The sequence below is a fragment of the Aythya ferina genome, assembly GCF_964211825.1.
Source record: "Aythya ferina genome assembly, chromosome: 5".
Taxonomy (NCBI): Eukaryota; Metazoa; Chordata; class Aves; order Anseriformes; family Anatidae; genus Aythya; species Aythya ferina.
In genome coordinates this window covers 11,249,536-11,277,147 of record NC_140301.1, presented here as the reverse complement: position 1 = coordinate 11,277,147, position 27,612 = coordinate 11,249,536, and the positions used below count along the sequence as shown (strand labels likewise).

Here is a 27,612-nt window from a genome sequence, read left to right as displayed (position 1 = left end):
ATTCAGTTCACATTACCTATGTGTTATAAAAAAATAACTACACACATGTGGAACCTTTCCAAAAATAACATCCTCTGTCCTACTAAATTATCTTATGCCTTTCTTTAAATACTGAATTATAGTATTCATTGTGCTTAAAACATCTGATAAAAAACACCGTCAAGATCTGAAGATGTTTTTATCAGAATCATTGAAGACCAGCTCCTTATTTATTTCTTTATGTTATAAATAGTGTCTTATTCTGATATTTGGGTGGGGTGAGGTATAAATGGTGTTTCTAATTGGTAGGAATCAAAATTGGTACAAACTTGGATTAAAAACCTTAAGGTTTCCTACTGCGTAAAGAAGTGGGCTAATGGTGGAATCATAAGTAACAGAGGCAGGAGGGGCTCTGAGAATCTATTTACAGTTTCTGAAGAGTGAACATACCCTGATTTTTGCCAGTGTAGGTGATACTGCTTGTTTCCCCTGAGGAATTTGATGTTTAAGTAATGTAAGACACTTAGGGGAAAAAAAAAGATGTTGAAGGCAGGGTGTTGAGGCAAGACTGTGTGACTGAGGAAGTTTATCTGTATGTTCTGTTCTGTAGTCACAGATAGGAGAAGTAAAAGACAGTAACTTGCTAGGAAAATAAGCATTTTAGAATAAATAAGCTACAGATGAACAGTGGCCAGATCGGGTCACACTGACATCTTCACTTGTGGGAATAGATCAACGTAAGAGCACATTTTACTGAAGAGAACATTCTCGTCCAGCAGTTCTTTGAGTAAGTACAATTCTAAACTTGACACAGTAAAGGACAGCTTTGATCTGATCAGTAACACCTATCATAAGAAAGATTCAAGGGGATATCTACTGTAGCGTTTACTGCAGGCATCACTGTGCTGCAACCAGCTTGCAAAATAGAAATGGAAAATCAAGAATACAGTTAGTATGGAAGTCAAATAAAAGTGCTTTGACTGCACGTAACCTTTCAGTCTCTGACCCAAGAAGAAAAGAAATGAAATGAAAAAGTCTTCCAAAAGCTGTTCTTATGTTTGCTTCCTGAATACATGTACAAAAGGGACTGGATACGTGAGGTGCTTTTCATCCAGAAACATTTTTTACATGCAAGAAAGTAAGACCAGATTCATTTGCATACCATTTTTTATCACGTTATTAAATAACCCAGCTTCCATCCTTCATACAGAGAACTCAGCTATGCAACTCATCTAGCTCTGGCTTAATGTTGCTGCATTCTTCTTTATACATTGTTCAGACTCAGCAAGCTGTTATTCAGCACAGGAGTTAGTAGCCTCTCTGCAAGAGCAGCGAGTAGCATGTGCTTAGGGAAAGAGCAGAGGGAACAGTGTCTGTGCAGTGACTCTTCTTCTGTGTGCCTATCCCAATTGCCATTAAATTGCCCTAGGATTTGTGCATGGTTACTACAATGCAATATCTTTGCAGATAGTGGATTTTACGTGTGCTGTTGCTGTACGTTTTCTTTGTTTTGCAGAAAGTTAGCATCATTTATTATTTTGAAAATACTCCATTTTAGCTTCATTCAATTTACTTTTTTTTTCCATTTATGATACTTAAACTTCATGGATCTCAGCATACCCTTTATTTGTCCATAAATCAGCTGCAGCTTGCTGCAGAGATGTTGCTATAACTATCCTGCTAATATCTTTCGTTCTCTAGCCACCTCTCTTTACAGAACGTACATATGCTCCATATAAAAAGCCAGGTCTCATCCCAATGAATTTTAGACAAATAAATGCTGATTGTAAAGACCATGCTTTACAGACATTTACTTCACACAAGATTTCTTAAAAATGAAATAATGATAATAACTAAAAAATAGGGGGGGAGGGCTTTACATTTAGGCAGTTTGAATTGACCTCTCTAATTTATCAGATATTTTCTGAGTTCTGCTCTATACACACTGTAGCCTTCAATGTTATTCTCAGGCTGCTTGGGACAAGAATTTGTGAAAAAGTTTCCCTCAAACTAGTATGTGAAAGTAACTGTTTTCTGTAGCTCACTGAAAATTTCCACATCAATAATTTCAAGGAGCTTGATTTGGTTTCAGAAGGGTATTTTTTTCATAGGTTAGGGTCAAAACACGGGTTTGTATCCCACTATTAATCCATGTGGTACTTTTTTTTTCTGCAAAGCATTGCTGAGTAGTACTGAAGATCAGTTTGGCTTTTCCCAGTTCACCACTCCCCTGCCTCCAAAAAACCTTTGTCTGATTTTTAAATAAACCTTTACATTTTCAAAGTAAGGTTTTAACTTACTTTTTGCTATTTTCTCATGGTCTGAGCTCTGCTTATTTTCATAGGGTCTGAGGGGAACGAGATGCACGTCCCTGTGTTATTGTAGTGTTTGTGTTTGTTTTCAATGTGAATGTGAGAACGATTATTTAGGATAAGTCAGCTGTGTGGTGATGAGAAGCCTGGAATGGCTCTGTGGAAGGTGGTGCCATTCCCTATATAATTAGGTGAGAGGATGTCCTTTGCAGATTGGAAAGGTTCCATGCAATTTTATGCATCAAAGCTGGGGGTAATACCTGCCAGAAAACCCACCTTCAGGAGATCCTATACTGATGTGCCAAGTCATGGTGCTGCTCCTACTGCTGTATCCTCAAAGTGTTTGGTAGCAGCTGCTGCCAAGCATGGCAGCATGGTTTATAGCCTACAACTGCACGACTTCGTGGTGTGCTGCTAGTATGAGTTCTACACAAATGGCCTGTCATTTTCTAAAATCTTTACATTGGTCTGTTACCTTCAGCATTTCTAATTTTCCACAACGAAGTTGTTCCTGGTAATTTGTTTGTAAACGTTTTCACAGTACATGCTCAAGTCCTTTGACCTTTCCAAATCACTGTTATTTTCTCTGGATCATTGACAAAACAAACAACAAATTACGGTAGTGCTGCATTTAAATACCTGCATAAATATTCTTATTTGAGGAGAGAACAGAGTAATTTCTGTCTTGTTTAATTTTCAGGCACACCTTGTGGCAGCATTCGAGCAGAGTCTGGGAAACATGACGATCAGACTGCAGAGCCTAACCATGACAGCTGAACAAAAGGCAAGTTGGAGAAGTATTTGTGGAAGGTGCACTTATAAAGATGTGTATCCCAGATGGGCAGATCTGAGATGGCTTTTAAGGATTAAGTCACCGTTGTGCTTTATCTGACAGATTCATAGGGAGGTTTAACTTTTCATTCACAACAGGTAAATGCATATGTGGTTTAGACTAATTAACTGTTGAAGACCTTTTCTTAAGATGAGGGGAAGGGCACTGTCAGTACAGAAGCCTTCAGTTCTGCTTGCAGCGTTGTTGCTCTTCCTCCTTCTGTGGTGTGGAAGTAAATCACATACACTGTATGCCTTAATTTACTCAATTGTGGTGAAGGGATAAATTATAGTAAATTTTTTGACTAAAATACTTGCTTTTCCTACTGGGATGTTGTGACAACTGATTCAGTTATTCCTATAACATCTTATTTTGGATACAAGTCCAGTATTGCATATTTTTGTAATAAATTTCTTCCCAATGCATCCACACCTATGTGTCCAGATGAAACACTAAGAAGAATCATTGCAAGATAGACAACATAGTTGTTTTTGGACAGTGTGCTTGAATGTATATTACTTGTCTACCACAGAGCATGCACATTTCCTTGTATTGTAATAATTGAGCTATTTTGCAGACTATTGAGGATGTATTTCCCCAGGCATACTGAACCTCATTTACATTTTCTTGTACATACATATTCAATAAATTCTCTGTCAACTCCCAGTGCTCAGATGGAGAAGTAATGTTACCAAATGCAGTTTGGTAACACTACCATTTTTGGATGTATCATCATATTTTTTCTTATTTAAGGACTCCGAACTGAATGAGTTAAGGAAGACTATTGAACTACTGAAGAAGCAAAATGCTGCTGCCCAGGCTGCCATTAATGGAGTCATCAACACACCTGAGCTCAACTGCAAAGGTGAGAAACAAGCACTGCATTTCACAACTGTGAAGTGCTCTTGGGACTTGAGTCCTCTTGGTAATATCTCATGAAACTCTGTCAGAGATCAACTTTGTCTCATGACCATGCTTTAGTTACCTGAGTTGGTATAATGTGGGGATTTGGAATGGGTATCTGTGTAAATAGTGTGGTAAATTCTACAGAAATAAATGAACGTGTTAGAACTTGAGTGTGAGCTCAATGAAATTTACTGTAATCACTTAATATTTTACCCATCTTAGACACTGATGTGAAGCATCAGGGTGCAAAGACCCCCTTTTCAGAGCTGTCAGACATTTAGCTTTATTTTCGTCGGTGTTCTCTGTAATTTCCAATATGAGGTTTGAATGCAGTCTTGTCATAAATAACTTCTGTTGAATGGTCTGGGTCTGAGATTTTAATCTCACAGAAATAAGTATTAGGTGCACTGCTTTGAAGCAAGCATCATGTGTTCTTTTCCAACACTGTTGATTTGGGATTGAATGATTAATACAGAATACCAAATTTGACACCACCTCAATTAATGTTCAGGAACTGGAGCTGCTCAACCCACAGACCTGCGGATCCGAAGGCAGCACTCTTCAGATAGTGTCTCTAGCATTAACAGCGCTACCAGTCACTCCAGCGTGGGAAGCAACATAGAGAGTGATTCTAAGAAAAAGAAGAGGAAGAACTGGGTGAGTGCATTTTAACGGATTGCGTGAGGTTTTATGTAAAACTGTCAGGACACGCATGGTGAAATGTAGCTGCTTAGGTCCTCCTTCCTCCCCATGCCTCATGTAACAGGTCAGCACAAGAACTAGGCACTGTTTAAATCCTGTGTAAATACTCTTTTGAAGAGTTAATTGAGTCATAAGTGATGCATGTGCTTGTGTAGACTCTGTAGGATTGGATCTTATGTTAACAGCCAAAAGGACAGTCCTATAGTAGAAATACCTGTCAAAGATCAATTCTGGGTAAAAATTATATGGTGTCCAGCCCCTCAGGGAAAACTCTACATTTGTCATTAAAGTAAAACAAATCCATAGATGTCATTAAAGTAAACAAATCCACGACTACAAAAACGAGAGATTTTTTTTCTTTTTGCCTCATAGGGCTTTCTTCTTTTAAGTGAACATGTTAAACACCTTAAGAGCTCTGTTTGGAACGTTACTGAGGAGTTCCACAGGAAAAAAGAAATTAAAAAATTATTGTGATAAACAATTATTCTTCAAGATTTTGCAACACTTACCTTTCATTTCCCATTTTTCCTTCTTTGCTCATCATGTACTGTATACAAGGTACCGTGTACTGGAGGAAAGGTACAATATATAAAGCTCCATTTCGAATTAGACCATAACTGCCTTAGTGACCTAGTCTGACTGTAGTTTGGACTGAAGTCCCTAGATCCTACATTGTACCCAGTAAAGCAATCCACCCCTTCCTTCCCACTGAATTCAAATTTCCCTGGATCTTTTGGGAGCTTTTCTGTATAGCTACAAAATGTGGTTTGAGCTGGTAAAGTCTTGATTTGTATTTGCACAATATCTTGTCAGAAACATTTCTGAAACTCTCTGGACTGTAAAAAATGGCTTTTTGAGCAGATTCTTGGTTTTATTTCTGTTTTGTCACGGTGGTTTCACTTGGATATCTTGCTAGCTCCTTCGTAACGGTAGTATTGCTTTAATGCTCCTAAAATCATTAGATAATTTGAAACAGTGTCATCTCCACATCGCTCTTGTGTGGGGTTTTACAGTAGTTAGACAGGGTAAATTGCTGCACCTTGTAAATTGCTAGCAACTCTTTTAGTTTTTGTGACACAGATCTTTTATAATGGTTAAGCCTTAGTTAAGATAAACACTTTCATTTTTTTGTTTTAGCTTCTATTCTTTGTTATTGTAATGTAGTAGATACCATTCAACGTCAGCCTAGGTTTCTCATTCATCACACAGCTATCTCTAAAGAAGGTTAAGGAAACATTTCCTTATTATAAACAGAAGACAGGACAATATCTTAACCTTGGTATTAAATTTGAGTACATCATTGCTGTAAAATGGTGATGGGAAATTAAATCAGTAATTTAATGAGAAAATAGTAGTCTTACTTGTACATTGTTAATTTCACAAATACTGATGAAATTCTTAGCCAAAGACCTTTTGTTATATATAGAAGCAGTACAGCTGTCCACACAGGGTTGAAAAAACAAATTTGCAACATTTCTCATCATAGGAATCTTTGTCTAGTATAAAAATAACTTTCATCTTATATTAAGCCAGACTGCGTTAACTGGTGTTGAACTGTAAATTCAGCATAACATCAGTTCAGCCACATTAATATTCATTCTATGAGTTTTTTGGTAAATGGCAGGCACACAGGCACATTAAAAAAATTAAAAAAAAAATAAAAAATATATATATATATATAGTTGCAGGTGTGTAGAGATTATTCAGTATTTTATCCTGGTGAAATACCTGTTCCTGCAAGGAAAAACATAATGTTAATATGGTTGTTAGCCAAAACATGGCATCTGAGCCAAGGAGAAAACATAACTTAAGTAGTTAAGAGGTTTGGATCTGGTGTCTCCCTCAAGTAACACAAAAATGACTGAATGTTGTTTGAAGCACCTATTTTTAGAAAATACAGGGGTTTAGTTTTGAAATAACTCTTGGTCTTTATTGATAATTGGTCATGTTTGTCTTAGAAATCCAGAGCTTTCTTTATCGCTGGCTTTATCTGTTAAAACGTGTCTTTTTTCCTTCCCCCCACTTCCTTTTGCTTGCGCTTCTTCCGGCAGGTCAATGAGGTAAGGAAGACCTACTTTAAACTATGAGATACAAAGCTAACCCATCCATTTACATGACTAACCATTTCAGCATTATTAACCTTGTCTGAGCCATGTTATATTATAGCCACAAGTCATTACAGTGTTGATGTAAAGCTTGTTTCACTGAACAGAATTCGCTGTAAAATATTAAAAATAGGAAGCACTGATATCCAGTCATATTGACCTTATTAATCTCATATAATAGTTGCAGAAAAAAAAAAAAAAAGCTTTTTGATTACCTTTTACCTCTGTTAAAATCTGTGTGAGTATGGCTTTGTTTGAAATATTTGCATGTTAGAGTTTTCCTCTGTGGCTTTTTTGTCTGGATGAATTCTTCATGATATGCCTGCTGTTGTGGTCTTGTTTTTTCAGTTACGCAGCTCCTTCAAGCAAGCTTTTGGTAAAAAGAAATCTCCCAAGTCAGCATCTTCTCATTCAGATATTGAGGAGATGACTGATTCTTCATTACCTTCATCACCAAAGTTACCGCACCATAACTCTACTACTTCAACGCCATTGTTGAGAGCCTCCCATTCCAATTCTCTGTAAGAGTTTTTTAATATTATTGTTATTATTTATTTAATGGAAAATGTACTGGCAGGCATCCTGCTGTACAGGTAGAGGGAAAGAGAAATACCATCTTTTGGACAGGTGCAATGTTTTCAGTGCTAGCTTTACAGGACATCTTCAGGTGGCTTTCCAGAAACAAACAATGGCAAAATATACCCTCCACCATCCCATCCCGTTCGGTTTCTCTGAATAAGGATCTGCAAATCTGTGTAAGCACTGCAAGAGTTTGACAGCTGTTCAGTTGCGTGTAATGCTAAAACCAGCTGTTCACCATGAGGCCACAGCAGAAGACACAGTGGGCCAGGCAGGATTGTCTTGTAGTTCTGGACTGGTCTGTTGCCACTGGTTGGTCCTACTCCCAAGCATTACTTGTTTTATCTCCCAGAACAGCCAAGTTTATTTGGTAAAATCCTTAACCCTGTCATAGTGGCAAAACAACGAGCAAACAACAAACATTTCAGCTACTGTTTATTTTACATGTTGTGTGCCCTAAGGAGACTACAGGCAAAAGATAGAAAAGTTGAATTTGTATATTCAGGGAGTTCAAGATAGGTAAGCTGACTTGCAACACAGGACCTTTCTATTAGTATCCAAGAAGCTAAAAATCGTTGTTTCTTTACTGTAGTGTTGTTCCGTATTTCTCTGGGGAGCTTTCTTAGTAAAACATACTGAGTATGAAGAGTATTTATAACTTGAGTAGCCTTGGAGTGCAGAACTAATTGGATCTCTAGCTGTTAATGAAACAAACCAGGCCAAGTCTGGGATTTTTTTTATTTTTTTTTTCTGTTGGCTAAAGGCAGCGCATGTTGTGCTAAGCTGCAGTGATGATTTCCCAAGGAAGGTCACAGACAATGTTGGTGTTTCATTTTGGCTACCTATGAAATAAAGTTAAAATGGTCTTACTGTGCTGTTTTGAACCTGCAGTCACATTTAGAATGTGCTTGGAGAACTTTGTAAAACAGATTTTGTGTTAACTTTATCAGTAGCTTCTGCAATTGATCAGGATAAATAAATACAGAAAGATGGAAGAGGCTGTATTGTGACACGTGTAATTATCAGATGGCCTTACAACCTTGTAAATAACATACAAAGCTTCCAGCCTGATTTCAGTTCAAAGGCATCTGAGTAAATATCCAAACTTGAAATTTTGCCCATCACTTGTTTTCCCATGGAAAGGTGAAAAGAATAGCAATAGTTTCCAGTCAAATAATAGTGATGAAATGTTAGTATCAGAAGATAATCCTCCATGAATTTTTTAAAGCTTCTCCAGTCTCTTGAGCCTAACTGAATGAGCTTCTGGTGTCTACAGCAAATTGTGTTTTAGAACTCTAAGGCTGGTAAATTGTTAAATGATGATCCCGTCCATCATCAGTCAAAATGCTGTGTGCATACATCACATCTTGACAAGAAAGCCAAAGGATTCAACATGAGAAAAGAGAGAAAACTAAGGGAAGGATAGAGCAAAAGTCAAACTTATACATTTTGGCTTACTGGCTTTTTGGTGAAGAAAACATCTCTCATTAACCTGATTGAAAGAGAGACATTTTAAATGAAATCTCCCTCAAAGCATGCAGCTGGGTCGTTGATCTTTATATAGATACACTTATGAATGAATGTGCTGAAATGTTACTCGTCTAGAATCTTTTTTTGTGGGAGGAGGGAAGAAGAACGCCACCAAAAATTTTTTGAGCATGAGTGCTTTGAAGCAAACAGGAATTTATCACGCTTGAATAGGTGTAGAGTTCCAAAGCCCTCCAGAACATTTCAGGGAAACCCAGCTGTGCACACCTGGTGAGCTTTAAATCTTTCTGTAAAATCATCAATCTTCAACCAACTACTGTTACTGCCTGCACCCCCTTAATTTATTTAGATTTTGGCTTTAAAATAGTTCTTTTATGGCAACTACCATGAAAAAAGTAGACTGTCCAATAGTAGGTGATTTCCTGAATTCTGTTTCATATGCTGATTACAGAAAACTAACCCTCAGACTTATTTTGCTAAGCTGTAATGTTTCCATGACCTATTTAATATCTGATTTATGGTATCACTAATGCAGTAAGCCAAAACTGTTGCCTACTCCCTGAAGATTTTTTTTCCTCTTTTACTAATAAATGCTGGTGAAGCACTGTCTGAAAAGTAACAAATGGTCTAGTTCAATGTCTCTTTTTCATTCTTTTCCAGAATTTCTGAATGCACAGACAGTGAAGCTGAAACAGTCATGCAGTTACGAAATGAACTAAGAGACAAGGAGATGAAGTTAACTGATATTCGTTTAGAAGCCCTTAGCTCTGCTCATCAGCTTGACCAGCTGCGGGAGGCGATGAACAGAATGCAGGTAGGGGATAACTACCCCGAATACTGCAGTGGATATTGAGGTGTTAAAGGCTGGCCATCCTGCCGCACAATAAAAACATAAAAGAAAGTAAATTCAAAGCTTTTTGAATGCTTACTAAAAATTGTGTTTACCTGCGTACCAGTGTCATACCTTAGACCTTCATTAAGGTCAGCTTGAACCTATGATTTCCACCTCCCTGAACTCAGCAACAGCTAACTGTTTCAACCCTAGAAACCTGTGGGGAGGCTATTCATTGGCTGTCAACAGCTTCTTAAAATTAATCTCAGGCCATCTGCTTTAAAGGAGCTGCGTTTCAGTGTTTAGTAAATTCCCACATATTTTTGTTTTCTAGGACACTGAGAAATGTCATAGAAAGGTCATTATGATGATTAAAACTAATTTAGTGCAGTGCTTTAAAATTATGTGAAAATGGCATTTCCACTGAATTAGTATTTCTTCTGTAGTTGCTTATGCTGTGCTGTTTTAAGAGTGTGTTTTCACTGTGCCTTCTAACCGCTGACTTGTCTTTTCAAGAGTGAGATTGAAAAATTAAAAGCAGAAAATGATCGGCTGAAATCTGAAAACCACGGCAGCTGCAGCAGGGCGCAGTCTCAGGTTTCCATTTCATCCTCTCCAAGACATTCAGTGGGTCTCTCTCAACACAGTTTGAACCTCACGGAGTCAACCAGTCTCGGTGAGTTTAATGAGAAAGGCGGTGGGCAGGTTTTATCCTGCTCTTGGAAGGTTTGGTTTGGTTAGCCATGGAAAATGAAAGCATGAAAATTATTAACAGCTAAGGTGTGGAAATATGTCAGGAGCTGGCATAAAGCCTTCTTTTAAAATGTCATCATAGGTCTGCTACACCCTAGATTGGAGTTGTCCAACTATGACCTCAGCTGCAGAGAGTTGTGTTCAGAGCCATTTAATGGCGTTGTGTTAGCTAGGGGGATATTTTGTAGGAAGAAAAATACAGAGCAACTGACTAATAATTTCTTTTTAAAAGTGATATTGATATTTAGTAAGGTAGTCAGTAAACCTGGTTCTTATTTTTAACCTCTGGACATGTGAAGCCCAGAGGTGTTGTGTTCGACTACAATAGAAGTGTTAGGGTAAACCAGAATAGCCTTCATTGGTAGGATAAAGCTATGAAAGCTGTTGATGTCATCTCTTCACAGACATGCTGTTAGATGACCCAGGCGATGGCTCTGCCCGGAAAGAAGGAGGCAGGCATGTCAAAATAGTAGTCAACTTTCAGGACGAAATGAAATGGAAGGAGGTGAGTTGTCTTTTGTCTCCATATAAGTGACTTTGGATTTGAATTTTCTGCCACATTCCAGTCTGTTTTGAAGGCTTTTATTTGCAAAACATTCATTACAAATTTCTCAGCAGAATAGTTTACATATCAGACATATCAATAGTGATAGACAAAGCACTAAGCTCCCACTTTCATTGAGCTGCTGAGAGCCAGCAACACCAGTTTGGGTTGTCTCATGGGACTCGTCTGCAGTGACTTCTTATTTTACAGTTTCTGCCAATTGGTGCCATCAGCATTAGCCATGAACCTATGTCAGTAATAGAGGACTGCTAGCCTAGACCACGTGTCAGTGGTGTAGGTGATAACATTACAATTATTCTCTGAAAGACAGGTCAGTTTTTCAGCTTCAAGGAGGTGAGCTGACTAATCTGCACCTCAGGGTAGCCTGTATTTAAGACTGATCAGTTAAAAGCTGCACAAAGCTCTTTTCTGTTATTATTTCAAGTTTTATTTAAGTTGAAATAATGAAAATGATGCGGTGTGTAGGTAGAAGGTGCACTAAAATGCTAGAAGCAACAATATTCCACAAGCACTTGTTAGGTTCAGACTGGGAGATCTGTAACTATAGTTCAAGTTTTCCTCTCTGGTACAAGTATTTCATTTTGAATCAGTTATTTTTCAGATGTTCTCCTTTCTTAAGCAATGTAAAGAATCCTAAATATCCAAATATGTTTCAAATATTGTGAAATTGCAGCCTGCTTCACGTGTGTAATGCATGCGTGAATGTACTACACAATCTTTACCAAGCATTGATCTTCCTATCTCACATTACGAGTACCTGTAAAAGTGCATTTAACAAATCATTTAATGGCCTTTGTAAGAGGGGACAGAAATTCCAATAAACAGAGAGAAAATCAGCTCAGCAGATCTTCCCATGAAATAACAATTTTGCATTAATAAATTACAGCCCCAGATAAGCAAATTAATAGTAAAAATGTATTGCTAATTCTGTCGGGCTCTACTGTGCTTACTGTCAGTAAAGTTACCATGTAGAAATGGTTCTTTACATATTAGTTGAACATGAAGTCTTACACTAGAAATCAGTTTTTCTTCAATAAATGTTTCATAGTGAGTACAGCTACAGAGGAATAGAAAAATGAGGTGCATTCCTTTTTCTTTATCTGCTGTAGAAATCAGAAGCAAAAATATTAACTAAAATGGTATAATATACCAAACATAACACACAAGTTTATGTAGAAATTTATGTAGAATTTCACTAGATTTCTTTGTCTGTGGCACGATTTCTAGAAGTAAATAGGATAAATGTTGAAAATGCAATGTATTTTAGATTATGAAGTCACAGAAAAATGAATGCGGTGAACTTCTGCCTAGAATTCTTAAAACTTCCTGACTTTTTGATAAGCTGTAATCTTTTCAGATGCTTTTGAATTGTTCATGGATTAATAAACACATTTAGCTTAACACTGGGTACTGCTTAAGTATCCTCTAAATTTGTCACTGCAACACTGTAAAAATGTTAAGTAGAGAACAAGGATTTCACATAGTATTCAGAATTTACTATACGTGTATAAAGAAATGAAGATGCGTCATAACTATGCCAGAATTTCAGTTACCTTAAACAGACGTGTGACGCAGCTAGGATTTATTTATTAACTTAAATTTATGATTCATGTTTGTATTCATTTAGGATTCAAGGCCTCGCACCTTCCTCATAGGCTGCATTGGAGTCAGTGGCAAGACCAAATGGGATGTTCTGGATGGTGTGGTTAGGCGGTTGTTTAAGGTTAGTGTATACAATTTGCTCTCTGCTTGAGTTCTTCTATTAGCATTCACAGTGTATTTGACGACAGGGTGCCTGCATGGAAACTCAGATGTATACGCTGTTTTGAATTTGGATAGGTGTCCAAACAGCACTGACTTTTACAAAGATTTTATGTGTGTCTTCAGATAAGTCAGGTAACTTCACTGTCAGTTTCCTCATCTGTAAAGCGCGTAGCAGTCATTTGCCTATTGTGTCTGCTTTGTCTTTGACAATTTGCTTGGTACTATTTGAACAGGCATTTGCCAGTATCAAATAATATTCAACTCAGTGTTGTTGTTGTAGCTTAGAATCCACAGGCTCAAAGCTTTCAGTGTTTTGTAAAATTTTCCATCCTCTTTTTCACCGTAGGAATACATCATTCATGTGGATCCAGTGAGTCAGCTGGGACTTAATTCAGACAGTGTTCTGGGCTATAGCATTGGAGAAATCAAACGCACAAATAGCGCAGAGACACCCGAGCTGTTGCCCTGTGGCTATCTAGTTGGAGAAAACAATACGATTTCTGTTACCATCAAAGGTAATTGCAGTTGATCAGTCTGTTGTAGTTCTCAGTAATTACAGTTTTATCAAAGCATACTATGTCAAGAATCTCAGAGGAGTAAAAACTTATAGTTGTGTCTGTTTTTCCTGTCCTTGCCTTTTATTTACTGTTTTTCCATTTTCATTTGATGAAGAAAGCACTTAGAGTATGGTAAGTCTATAAATTGAGTAAATTTCCTATCTGTAACAATGGAAATAATTATACACATAGCAGTTTTCCTCCAGATGTCTTAAATCGGTGCCTTGAGTTGTGCTGGAGAGCACCTCACACCACAGGTGTCACAGTGGAATTGTTCGAGCAGCAAAGTGCTCTTCCAAATGAATTTAAAAAAAAATGGGGTTGAGGTAAGTCCTCAACCACTGCAATTTCAGTGTTAGTCAGCTTGCTTGAAGTGACACCATTGAAATATGTCACATAGATCTGCATACAGCAATGGAGTAGCACAATACTTATGAACATTGCCAACCACTTTACAGCTCAATTTCAAAGTTTGACTGAGCATTTGGAAGTATTTTGATTTCTGATTGCTGGTATAAAAAAAAAAAACAACAATTAATTCTGTAGCAGATCAGCACACAGGAAGACAAACTAAGTCATGAAATACCTCAGTTTACTGAGGGTTGATGTGAACTCTGAGTGTTCTGCTCACTTACTTGGAATGCATTATCCAAGAGTATAATCCCAATTGAAATATTGCTCATATCTGTGAAGCTTCAGTTGATTTTGTATTTAACTTGCAGTGTCTTGACTTGTACTTTGAAGGTTCATACATGATAACATTTTTCAATAAAGTATGAGTGTATTTAATCAATTTATGGGAAATCAGTTACTCACATATACCGTTGAGATATAAAGCTGCCTATATAAATATTTAATATTCCAAGTAACCATTGAGGTGCAAACATTTCTATGGGTGATCTGCCAACTTCCCTTTCTTCTGTTTATTCTGAAGCATTGTATGTTTTTCCTGAGCCAATTCTGCCTAAAGTGATTGCTGACATTGCATAAATGCTTATCAGTAGGAGTTTTATGTTAGAAGAGATAGCCATCAGCATACAGAGAAGGAGTTTAATTACATGTGTTTGGGAAAGCAGGGGGAGTTGATGATAGCTGTTTTTTTTTGTCTAGCGATTCAAAAGTAAACAGGTAAATTCTGTGTGTATGTGTAGTGTGCATAACAAAATACTTTAAAACACATGGTTCCTGTGTGAAAAATGTAGCCTGGAAACAGTCATATGGCCAATTTTATCTAGAGAAGCTGAGTTCTTTGAAAACTGGGAAAGCTGATGGAGAATCCAGGTGAAGCTTACAGGTCACTTACTTTTTTATACATGTCATTCTCTATCACAAGGGACACCAGAGTGGGGAAGGGATTTTTCTCAGAAACAAGAAACAGCTTGGTCGGGTTGGATCTAAATCTGTTGTTACAAAGTTTTATTTTGGGAGTTTCTCCTACTGTTACTGGGCCCAGGTATATTCACAAAGTCCCACGTTTCGGTTCTGTTTTGGCTTTCCAGTCATTTCAATTAATCTTGATTTGTTAAAACGTCATTAATGGATTGCTTTTCAGCATTACAGCTACTTTTTTCTTTTTTTTAAGAGGGAAAAAAAAAACAACTTGTAGGTAATCTGGATAAAAATTGGGAGTTGCTATAAATGAGGAATCTTTTACTGTTGCAGGTATCTGCGAGAACAGTTTGGACTGTCTTGTGTTTGAGTCACTGATCCCCAAGCCTATACTGCAGCGTTACGTCTCTCTCCTGATGGAACACCGACGGATTATCTTGTCTGGCCCTAGTGGCACTGGTAAAACATATCTAGCAAACCGCCTGTCTGAGTATATGGTCCTTAGAGAGGGCAGGGAGTTGGCTGATGGAATTATTGCAACCTTCAATGTGGACCATAAATCCAGTAAGGTGAGAAAACGAATCGTTGCTTGCACAGTTAATGTTACCATATGTCAAAAATGGGAGAACTGCTCCTTTGTTAATTCGTCAAAAATAGGCAAGTGGGATTTTAAACTTATCTTTCTTTTTAAAGCATTCTTTTAATCCTGAAGGGGACAATATCTAAGTTTTTCAGAACTGTAGATTAACCAGGCTTTTGGGCCTTAAATAGCAGACTTCCAGGTATAAGTTTAAACACCTAAAGGCATCATGATTTTGAAGTGGTTAGAAGGCTGAGAATTGCTGAGGAAGTTAAACACCTGCACAAAGTTCCCAGCAACTTCAGTGATCCTCATTGCATGCAGACATCTTTCCAAATAACATGAAATGCATCTCTAGGCCTTTAGAATTTCTGCAGCTGCAAGTATCAGCACTGGTAATCTACATACGCTGTTCCAGTAGTTACTGTTGTCCAGACACATTCCTGAGCTTGTAAGGCATGTCTCTGCTTTTTATGTGCTTTTGGTTTTGCCAAATATACCTCAAGTGAATGTCTAGTTAAAAAAAAAATATTAAATGTTTGATGGCCTTAGGCAGATCTTCCTCTGGAGAAGAAGAGTGGTTGAAAGTGTGGTTGTAGGCCACTGGCATAATTTGAGACATGCTATGTAATAAATGCTTTAAAGATGATGAGAGCTTTTCAGCCACACCCAGTCACCCAGCAGTAGCACTCTGAGCTCATCATTCTTTTGTGTCATTACTGAAGGCATCTAAGTTTGGCCCCTGCTCGAGGAGTGCTTAGTACCAGGCTAATTTTGTCAGCTCTGCTTTGATAAAAACACAGCGGCAAGAACAGAGAACAAACCTAGCCGGAACAACAGCAACTGCCCCGCTTGGTGTACAGAGATTCGAATAAGTTCCTGAAAAGAAAGAAAAATGCATTTCAGACTTCTGTGTCAGATTAGGACAACACAAATGAAAAAACATAAAGCAAAAGGCAAAATCTTGACCCCTTTAGGCCCTTATCTCATGCAAGTGTCTTTGAATATGTAGCAAAACCTACAAAAGAAAAGGAAAACCATATTTTTCTATTTCCTCATGGGAAATGTGAACACGTGTAAGATGGCGGTCTCTTTTGCTTCAGATTTCATAGCAAAGCCACTAATTTATTTGTATTACCTGAATTTTCAAGAAATATAATGAAAACTTTTTTTTTTTTTTTTTTTTTAATGTATGCTTTGCAGGAACTCCGCCAATACCTGTCCAACCTAGCAGACCAGTGTAATAGCGAAAATAATGCCGTGGATATGCCTCTTGTAATCATTTTGGATAATTTGCATCATGTTAGCTCCCTAGGAGAAATTTTTAATGGACTTCTAAACTGCAAGTACCACAAATGGTAAGGAAAGTCTTAGAACTCATTCCAAATCCCAATTATGTCAAAGAACAGCAGTTCCAGAATATGATCAGAACAATGAACTGTAGATCAATTTGGTAAAGAGGACTGAGATGGGAGACCATCCTTATTATGGACAGCACTTCAGAGATTTTTTTCTGCATAAAATTATCAGTTCTTCTATAATCAGTAATAAAAAAGTAGTAGATGCGTTGGACAACTTGCATTCGTTTCATGCAGTAGACCTTCAATACTAAAAAGACATTTTTAGCGAGAGGTCCTGCTCTGAGGCTTCGATTTTGCTTTTTGAATTTGATGTTCTTGTAGTTCAGATTCTCAGTAGAGAATCTGGTTACAAGTAACTACAAAAGCCTTCTTTGACAAAAAAAAAAAAAAAGAATAACCTTTTTAATGTTAAATGTTTTAATGTTATTTTTTATTTTTAACAAAATTTACAAGTTTGATTTGCTTGATTTTTTTTAATAGTCCATATATTATTGGCACCATGAACCAAGCCACCTCCTCAACACCTAATCTTCAACTTCATCATAATTTCAGGTACTGTTTATTCATGTTTCTCATTTATGTTTGTGGGCTCACAAAGGAGCAATGGCTACTGAGTCATCTGAAGTTGTTCTTATCAGCTGAAATGGCAAACTGGGATATAGAAATACCATTCTCCAGTAGCTACTGCCCTAACTTGTGCAGCTTTATGTTATGATGCTGTTATTGAAATAACTATAGTTAATAAAACTTTGTCTGTTCAGAGGATTTTTAAGATATTTGATCTTCTAACAAATTTTAAATATGACTATAGGCGAAGCAGATAGCCAGTAAGCAGTAAGATGAAACAAAGTACAATATGAATTATTTCATCTAATGAACTCATTGTTCTAAAATAGTTTTTTCAAGGAAAAATATACAACTGTGATCATCCTTTTTGATCACAATAATCATTTAGAAATGATAAGAAATATCTAGCCCAAAATATTTTCTCTTGCACTAAAGAATAATTGCAGATGTTTTTGCTCTTCTGCCACAGATGGGTGCTATGTGCTAACCACACTGAGCCAGTCAAAGGCTTTCTCGGCCGTTTCCTGAGGAGAAAACTAATTGAAACAGAGATCAGTGGCAGGATGAGAAATGCAGAGCTGGTTAAAATTATTGATTGGATTCCCAAGGTCTGGCAACATCTGAACAAGTTCTTGGAGGCTCACAGCTCCTCTGATGTTACTATTGGTAAGTGTTCTGCCCATTCTGGAAGAAATGCATTTCCAGACATATATAAATGTATGTATTCTATTTCCTTGTACACCAAATGCATCCTTGCACATTTCCTTGTACTACGTAAGGTAATAAAAGGTTTCTTTAAACCCTGCTTTTAGATATATATATATATTTTTTTTACTCTCAGACAAACCATACAAGAAGTTTCTAAACTTTTTTCCCCCATTTTAATAGGTCATTGATATCAACCTTGTTAGGAAATCTGGTTAATAGTTTTGACCTTGAAAGCTATGGGTTTTGAAGTCAATTCATAGGATTTTTGAACTCTCAAGTGAGAGCACTTCACCAGATAACTATGTTTGTTCTCTCATCCTTGGCTTCTTTCTCTAGAGAACTGCAAGTTGTTGTTTGATCCTGTTTTGATTCATGTCATTATGATTTGAGTGTAATATCTGTATTCCCCTTTTCAGGTCCACGGCTCTTCCTCTCTTGTCCAATAGATGTAGATGGTTCAAGAGTTTGGTTTACTGACCTGTGGAACTACTCCATCATCCCGTACCTTCTGGAGGCAGTTAGAGAAGGGCTACAGGTGAGCAGACAAAAATGAAAAATCATAGGTCTTGAAATGGTATCTATTCAGAAGGCAACACAGCATCAGAGAAAACTGAATAATGACGACGTTTTCTGTGGGTGTAACTTTGCACACTAAATACTTGTATGTCTGTGAAAATATAGTCATTAATTTCAGGGAGAAATATTTTCTTCACTCTGCCATTTTGAAATACGGAGTGGAAGCACACAAATTCCGGAGTGACTTTTTGAAAAGTGCTTAAATGCTAAACTGTTGATGTTTTTAGTCGCAGTTAGGCATCCAAGTGTCTTTCAGTAACCTGTTTTCAAAAATCAATATTCAATAACCCAGAAGCACGCTTTAAAATTGTACCGTGCACCTGAAAAACATGTTTGTGGTCATTAACTGTTACATATGATTTTCCTTTGCAAATGAAATCTTGAACAGAAGATAAACAAAGTGTATAAGGAGATAAACGTATAAATGAACATGATAGGTTCAATATCAGTGACATTTTGATTATTTCTTCAATCTTCAGGATGTAATTTTGAGTAGATTCCTTCGTAATTCTTTCAGGGTCTGTAGTAGAATCATCACTGATTGCCTGTACTTTTATCTGATTCACACTGTCTAACAATTTGGATAGTTTTAGGCATTCAGTTCTTAGATTCATGCAATTCTTAGCATCTCCATGACTATAAAGCATGTTGGAATCAGGAGGAGTGGCTTAACAGAGGTTTGCTATTGACTTGACATGGAATTATCGAAAAAAAAAAATTTAGATTCTTCAGTTCTCTGTTCACAGGGTAAGAACAGCAGCACATAATGTAAAAGGTGTTTTGGAAGATAGCATAATCAATGAGTAAAATACGAGTGCATTCGGGGTGTTGCAAACATTAGTTATTTTTGATAAAGAGCTCTCTTTGATGAGAAAAATCCCTGTATTTTGATAACATGAGGATTAGGGTAGATGGAACCTGAAGCTTTCCACTTGCAGCATCTGCGAAATCTGCTCATTTAAAAATTACTTGTTTTGCAGTAGAGCTAAATGCAAGATCACATGTGTAGAGAAATAAAAAGGTGGATGACAGTGAGAGTCTGGAAAGTTGAAAAGGGCTGAAGATAAGTGAAGAATAGTAAATTATAGTGATGTATCGGAAGCTTGTGTTTCGGTAAGAGGACAAATGCCATTTTAGGGGTATAACTTAAAAGCTCATAGAAGTAGGAAGAGGGAAGTACTTCTGTATGTTAAAAAAAAAAAAAAAAGATTTAAAAGTTAAAAGGGTTCAGAAAAGGGCAATAGGTATAATTTAAGATACAGAAAGTATTTTACAGTGAAATGAGAAGTTCAAACTATTCAGTTTATTTAATAGGAAGATGAAACAGTTTTGATCTTTGGAAGCCTGTTTCAGTGGGGGAAGAACATTTACTGGCTGTTTGACAAGTTTGCACTAGAAAAATTCAAACTATGAGCAAGACACAGTTTGTTATTAGTAAGAGTAATTAATAGTTAGGAAATTTTACTACAGAAATAATAGGTTCTCTACCATGTGTGTCTCTGAGCCCAAAATCTTTCTGAAACATGAAAGAACTCCCAAGAAGTTACAAGCTCCTTGAGAGAAGCAGTCATGTCACAGAATGGTAATTTGGGGTTTGTGAATAACAGTTTTCTCCATTCTGGGGCTGCTTAGGGGTCACCTTTACAGTATTCATCGGGATGACTTGTCAGGAAGATCTGTTAGAAAAGTGTGAAAGTTTTCTTTTGAAAAATACTATTTCTTTTCTATTCAATACAGTTTCTGTATTTGAGGTTTAGCTCTTGTTTGGATGGGAGTACTCTGCAGAAAATGAAACAATAATGAAGAGAAGACACACCAGTTTGAAAATGTGCTTAAAAGGAAAGAAAAAAAGAAAAAAAAAAAAAAAAGCTCATCCACTTAAGAAACACCTGGAGTTTCATTTACTATCTCGACAGTAGAGATTTATAGATGTTAACAGAGAGAGTGCGAAAAAACAGCCTTGTCATAGAAATTTCAGTTTTTACTAGTGGCTCCTAATAACTACTAAATACATGAATTGTTCAACTAGTTTTAGTAAGAATTTGTACAAACTGTGTTTACCATTTGAATTCTGACATTACCTAGAGACTTCATTTTCCTTGAGATGATTGTGGTAGGTACTTAGATGTCAGGTTTTCAGATTGCACAAAGAGAAACATAGGTAGAAATAGAACTGAAGAGAAGAACTATTTTACATAATTCCTGTAGAGGGTCCCCACAAAGGAAGGTAAAGGGAGCTAATAATCTTTTTGACCTAAAACAAGTGAGAAGACAGGGTTCTTGTTTCCTCCTGAAATGGGATGCTCGAGCATGTTGTATTGTGTTTTGAATGTCTTTTTATCAGCTGATCAGTAGGTATGGAAAGCATTGAAACATTAATAACAGAAAGGATAAGAAAGCATAACAATTGATAAAACCCTGTTTTTGCTTCCTCGTTTTGCCTGTTATCTGCATCTTTATGTTATTTGAATGGATTGCATTTTAAGTGTAAGCATTCCAGTTTCTTGCTTTTTGCTTTAGATTCTGTATCTGCTCCAATCCAATTTCCCCATATTCCACTAATTCATTTCATTTTAAATAATTTCCTCGTTTGCTTTAGAATTCTCTTTTGTTGAGTCTGTTGATGGGAATAAAACATGAGTACTCAAAGAGCAGCCAGAGTTGTACTAATTAACAAGCTAATGCTAGAAATGTGTATTTCATTTTTGGCTGTTTTCTGTCCCCACACCCACAAAGGCTCCTTTGAGAACACATCTTCTCATCTGAAATTGCCTGCCAGAAAGAAAGGGTGGACTGCTGATTTCACTCTGATCTCTCTGGATCTAAACTGAACTATTTTTATGTTTCTGTTTCTCATTTAGAGGACTATTTTGGGTCAAAAACAAGAGAGCCAAAAGGATCCTTAGAATAATTGCTCCCACTGGAGCCGCTGAGTTTTTGGTTCTTCAAAACAGGGATATGAAAATTACAGGGTTTTAAAAACCCATTGTTTTTCCTGCTCGGTATATTGATATGGAGTGGAGCACCAACAAAAAGAGGGTCTAAAGTCTCTGTGGCTTCCTGATGCCATCACTCGTACGCCAGTGGTTTCTGTGTGGTGCTTTGTGGACCAACCTGTTAGGTTCTTGCTCCTTAATTGCACCTTCTATGTCTAGAAAGCATTCATATGAAAGGGGCAGGACTGGTTGCTGTGGATGGGAATGGTAAGCTGGTAATTCGATCTTTCATCTGCTGAAGATATATGATGATTTCGTATCCTGCAATGGGGATTTGACTTCCTAGCTAATATTCAGAAATGATCTAGGAACCACGCAGACCTTCTAGGCAGCACGGACGTGTGGAAAATATAAAATTCTCTGCCCTTACCAATTGTTACGACTTGCCGTAGATTTGAGAACAAGATTAAAATATGCGATCTGGCTTACCACAGCTTGAAGACATTATGTTGGGAAAAATAATACAATACAGCTCAAGGACGCAGACAAGTTTTTTTGCAGCAGAAAGCCATGTGTAAGACTGCCTAGCACCACCTGCTGGGCACGCCTGCTCTGTGCTCTGCCTGCTTCAGTGCTGTTCCAGAAAGTGTTCAGTACCTTGTGATTTCCGTATGGCATTTGACTGCCATCTATTAGTAATAGATGCAAAAAACTGCATTCATGTCTGAGTTTCACAGGAATATAAGCTTCATGTAACTCTTACAGGAAGGCTCTAATAGAAAAAATAAAAGACTTTGTTTAGCATGTGCAAATTAATGCAGCCAAATTTTCAAAGAAAGGGTTAGGCTGTGAACTGTGTGACATCACTTAGAATGAAAGCTGTTTTTATCCTAATATTGCTTAGGAGTCTCTGACGAAATGCCATTCATACACGCTTGCCTGGTATATATCTGTGGAAACACTCTGCTGCCATGCAGGAAGAGCAGATTTGGATTAATTAACCATGCATCCAGATGAAGTCAGTCTCTTGCATTCTGTTTGGATGCAGCATTTTGGGGGCCTGTTTGCACTGGAAGAATTGGTTTCCATGCTGCAAGAACGTTCAATGATTTATGGCAATGTGAGGAACAGCACTGGAAACCTCAAGTTTGCCCTAACTATTCCTGTTTGGCAATGGGCAGGATAATAGAATGGGAATGTGGGGAGGAAGAAACACTGATGAAAAAAACAAGATAGCCTTAGATCCATGAAAGAGATGACAAATCTTTGTTATACCGCTGCTTTTTCCCCATGTGCATTGTACAGGAAAGAGAGGTCTCTGAATTGAAGTGACAAAGCGCCAGTAATGAACTCCAGTTGCGGAAGGATGCTTAGGCCAGAAAATTATAAAGCAGAAGTTTGAAGTCACTTAAAGTTGTATTTATGCTTTTCAAAGTCATAGGACGTTAAAAGGAATTTATTAGCTAATTAAGGCAAACAGCTGAACGTAACAAGAAAGATATGTAGAGATTCAGTAACACAGGAAAAGTTTTGGAAATAGAGCACACTTACTTGAAATAGGAATGCAGTCAAATTCTGTTGGTGCATTTTCTTGGTTGAGTACAAAGAAATTCCCTTGGCTTCAAAAACTTATGCTTTGACATCCATCCATCACTATTGCTTGATAACAGGCATTATGTTTCCTCCCGTGCATTCTTCTGACTGCAGTTTCACAGCAACAGCAAACAGATAAGCTGTCTCCTGTTGCGGCCTGGATGTGAATGTTAACAGCCTCTTTCCTGTATTTACTTTTATTAAAAAAAAAAAAAAAAATAGAGAAGAAGAAAGAAATAAAACACCTCTCCAAATTGAGGTTATTTTCGCATCTCTTTTTCATTAAATGGTACCCACAAAAGGGCATTGCAGCCTCAAAGGAGGTGGTTAGCCTCTTCCAAATCACTTGCCCTCAAAAATAATTAAAAAATTAAAATGTCATTAGGGGGATGCAAATCTCATTTGGTTTTGTTCAACCTTACTTGCAAATGTTATCTGCAGTCAAAGAATCAAGGCACATTTATTTTGGTTAGGTAAGCACAGAATAAAATGATAAATGAACAGGAATGCTTTAAAAGATGCTTTTGCACTTTTTCAGTTGTATGGGAGGAGAGCTCCCTGGGAGGATCCTGCCAAATGGGTAATGGACACATACCCCTGGGCGGCCACCCCACAGCACCATGAGTGGCCTCCTCTGCTACAGCTGCGTCCTGAAGATGTGGGGTTTGATGGCTACTCCATGTCACGGGAAGGCTCAACCAGCAAACAGGTTCCAGTGAGTGATGCCGAAGGAGATCCTTTGGTAAGTTCTCAGTTTTGAAACAGCAGATCTGCCTAGTTTCTCTGCTTTATAGGATTAAAAGCAAGAATGAAAAAGTAAAGGATGGCTGAAAAGTGTTGAAAAGATTTAGAACAAGAAGTCCATATATCTTGGGAAGTCATGAAGACAGCTCATGGAACATGTTGACGTAGAAAGCCCATAAAGTTTTCAAGAAATAGTGTCAGAAGTTTTTCAAATTCATTCACTGAGGATATTTTGAGGATTCATTTTTTGAGGAGTCACTGGGGATGTGTCCAATGTTTATTAATTTCTACCCCAGAAAGAAGTACTTCATTTGGTGACAACTGTGTGAATAGTGCAGTGGAGCCATTTGGCTAAGCCTGTTTTGCCACAGTCATGAAATAGCCACATTACTTTACCTCACACGGTGTTTACAGTCACCAGATGTAAACTGAGATTTTCAATGAATCTATCAGCTGTTATGCTCTGTGAATCTATTTTTAATTTTCAGTGAATCTATCAGCTGTTATGTTCTGTGACTGGTGTCAACTTCATGAATCAGAAATACAGTGCAAGTGTATATAAAGGAAATGGTAATGCATATTTGTATAGCGTGTATAAACTGAACTGGAAGGCATTACTAAATACCCGTTTTCTTTCAGTGGGAAACAGTTATTGAAACTATGAATGCCCTGAAGCTGTCCTTCTGAGATAGGCATTTTCCCAGACGACTGGAGTGCAGAATACATGTTAGCTTTCACTACCTAATGTATAGAGAGACAAATATATTTTCCAACCTAGATGATTTTATGATTTGAAATATCAAGCTAGATATTAATACATTCATATTTACCTATTTGGACTGTGCTGAACATATTTCCATGGGTCAGAGCAAGAGATAGAAAGGATGCTTGCAGAATCCTTTGGCACAGCTGTGGACTAATCGGTTCAATCTTTTCATTTTTACTTTTACTGGAAAAGCATACAATTCGTGACTAATGTGTATGCTCCTATAACTGTTTTAAATGTAATGCCTCTTTTCAGATGCACATCAATAATTACCCCTGTTTTCCCTTCCTTTCCTCTGTTACATGCTGGCATAGTGAATGCCACTTTGATTTTCATATGGAGTTGATATTCTTTCTGCTTCAGAATGTAAATAATCATGAACTTCTGTGCCTTTGTAGATGAACATGCTAATGAGACTGCAAGAAGCAGCCAACTACTCAAGCCCCCAGAGTTACGACAGTGACTCAAACAGCAACAGCCATCACGATGACATCCTTGATTCATCTCTGGAGTCAACGTTGTGATCTTCATTAGATAGAAAAAAGTTGTTTCCATGATTGCTCTCCCACTCGACAAGAGTCCTGATGACAAACTCACGAGAAGAACATGTTCCTGGGCTGGGCTGGTATCTCAGTATTAGAGCTGCAAGAACAAGAAGACACTTTGAGTCAGTCTTGAACCTGGGTGCAGGCAACCCAAGCAACCTTTGTATTGTTTTTCTTTTTACAGTGATAAGAACTGCACTATTCCTTTGTTTTCTTATGTTTAGTTGCTGTAAGCTCTCATGCCTAAGATACTGAAGATGTTAAAATCATTGTTACTAAAGGAAAAAAAAAAAAGTTAAAGGAGGGGGGAACTTCACAGCTATGAAGCAAACAGCTTTGTGCCATGTACTGTCCAGAGGAGAGGGGAGAGGAAATTTTTGCCTATGCTGCTTCTGACCAAACCACATTTAGGTGAGGGCTGGACTTTTACCAATCAGCTTTGCAGATTAAACTCAGCTTTGTAGAGTTCTGGTGCTATAACAATACTGCTTGCCTTGGTAATAATACTCCATAAAGGCAAAGCTGCAAAACAGGGAAGTTTGAATAAATATAGTAGTAAAGAGAAGAAAAAAAGTAAAGTAAAAGCGCTGCTCTCCTTGCCAGTCTGAGACCTTGGCTTTCTTTCATTGTGTGTTTGTAAAGATATACATATATATAAATAGGAGTATATAAAAATATATATACAGTCGGAACAAATCAGGTTTTTTCAAACACTGTGTAACAATCAATCCTACTAAAAGTTGGACATCGGGTAGCCCTTTGCTACGCCGGGCCTGATTCTCCTCCCACTTACATCCACGATGCTCTCAGTTGACTTCAGTGGTGTACACGTGGTTTACACCGATGAGAGTGAGCTTCCCTCCTCCACAGAAGTCGGCGCAAGGGCTCTGCCCCTTGAAGCCCTACAGCTTTAAAGGACCTTAGGCAATGCACGGGTGTTCTGTCAGCCCTGTACACAGAGGTTAGCTACACCCCTGAAGGGATTAATCAGACTTTCAGTTTTTAATTCTTGCCATGAAATGTTACAGCAGTTTTCGAGAAACTTTGGGTTTTGTTCAGAGTTTTTGTTCCGATCAGCACAACCATAACCGGATTAGTTAAAACTCAGCTCTGTGACAGTTTCAGTGCTACTCTGGTGAAAACATTTACTTCCACGGCTTTTAACTCAAAAAAAAAAAAAAAAAAAAAAAAAAAAAAAAAAAAGTATTTTAGCAGTATTCCAGTCTGGAAAAAAGGAGGGAAGGTACTGCGTCTTCTAAGTTTACCTAGGCCATGCTTTTGAGTTTTGGCAGAGCTGTGAACCTGGTTTTATTTCTCCTCCTCTCCGAACGCACACACCTACACTATCAGTGTTAAGGCTTGTACTTCTGTTGGGGATCAAGAACACCTCACAAAGAATTGCACTTTCCTTTCTATGGAAGCAAATGGTTCCAACACCATCGCCACCAAGTCAGCTGTCCCGGGCTGTACCTCAGCAAATACATCAGTCCTCAATATCGATCTGTACTAGCCTTTCCAGCTATCTTTTGGTGCTGAATTTTAAAGCGATGCCTTATTTTGTACTAATTGTGTTGATTAAATTAGTGCTGTATATTACGAGATTTTATTTAAATAAACAGGGCTAAAGTCATCTCTTGGAATATCATAAGTTGCTGTGAATATTGTTTGTATGAGATACTAGAATCTGTTGAAATGTGACGAAAAGGAGGGAAATGAGATAACTTTTCAGGTTCGTATCAATCCGCAGCTAAATAAATCACTGAAGAGCTCTTTTATCCACGCAGAAAAAGAAAAAAGAAAAAAAAAAAAGAAAGAAAAAAAAAGCTTTTCAACTATAATAAATGCTGTCATTAATAAATTACAGGAATATGCTGGTTTTTTCAATGTACAAAAAGAAAACTTATTACAAACACTTTTTTAAGAGCTTGTTAATCCTTGTGGGTTTAAAGTAATGTAACAGACAAGTTCATGCTTCTGTGACTCAGTTTGAGAGGATAGTTTTATTATACCTCATGACTTTCTGTAACATAACTGTACTTACTTTGTCTTACTGAGCTGGTCTTGAATCTGCTCCTGTTACAACTTTTAAGTGCTGATGACTTTTTTTTTTTTTTTTTTAAAGAAAAATATTGTAAAAGAAAAAATAAAATATTTTAATGTTGGGGTTGGGGGGGTGGGTTGCTGTTGTTACTGTTTTAACCTTATGAACTCTATTTCATTATTTTGCTGACTGAAATACCAAGGGTTACTCAGCCAATGTTCCTACTCTAGTCTTGGTACTGTAAAAATGGGGTGCATCCGTATGGACTCAAATATATAGCATGCTGGTGTTGATTTAAAGAGAGGTTAATTTTTCCAGTAGTCTTGACAATTCTGCTTCCCAGCACTGACTTTACCTGCTACTACTGTGAATCTTGGTACCTAATCCTCCAACTGAATCCATGCAGATACAGCATGTGCCTGTCAAAAATCCAGTTGCAGGGATAGGGCTTTTAAATGGACTTAATATCCTAGAAAACTTCTCACTTAACCT

At 37.4% G+C, this 27,612-nt stretch overlaps 1 protein-coding gene across 6 annotated transcripts in view; it reads left to right on the top strand.

Moving 5' to 3' along the window:
- The window catches only part of NAV2 (neuron navigator 2), a 224,661-nt gene extending 197,878 nt beyond the window's left edge, over positions 1-26,783 (top strand). For all 6 annotated transcript variants that reach the window (XM_084521979.1, XM_084521976.1, XM_084521978.1 and 3 more), the window contains 16 exons: positions 2,992-3,075; positions 3,877-3,988; positions 4,541-4,686; positions 7,185-7,357; positions 9,564-9,717; positions 10,252-10,411; positions 10,893-10,993; positions 12,681-12,776; positions 13,164-13,332; positions 15,037-15,272; positions 16,487-16,641; positions 17,125-17,196; positions 17,681-17,877; positions 18,336-18,454; positions 23,563-23,766; positions 24,933-26,783. In XM_084521979.1, the coding sequence (XP_084378105.1) occupies positions 2,992-3,075; positions 3,877-3,988; positions 4,541-4,686; positions 7,185-7,357; positions 9,564-9,717; positions 10,252-10,411; positions 10,893-10,993; positions 12,681-12,776; positions 13,164-13,332; positions 15,037-15,272; positions 16,487-16,641; positions 17,125-17,196; positions 17,681-17,877; positions 18,336-18,454; positions 23,563-23,766; positions 24,933-25,058 (2,304 nt within the window). In that variant the 3' untranslated portion in view covers positions 25,059-26,783. The remainder of the gene's footprint in view (positions 1-2,991; positions 3,076-3,876; positions 3,989-4,540; positions 4,687-7,184; positions 7,358-9,563; positions 9,718-10,251; positions 10,412-10,892; positions 10,994-12,680; positions 12,777-13,163; positions 13,333-15,036; positions 15,273-16,486; positions 16,642-17,124; positions 17,197-17,680; positions 17,878-18,335; positions 18,455-23,562; positions 23,767-24,932) is intronic.
- Positions 26,784-27,612: the final 829 nt, after the last annotated feature.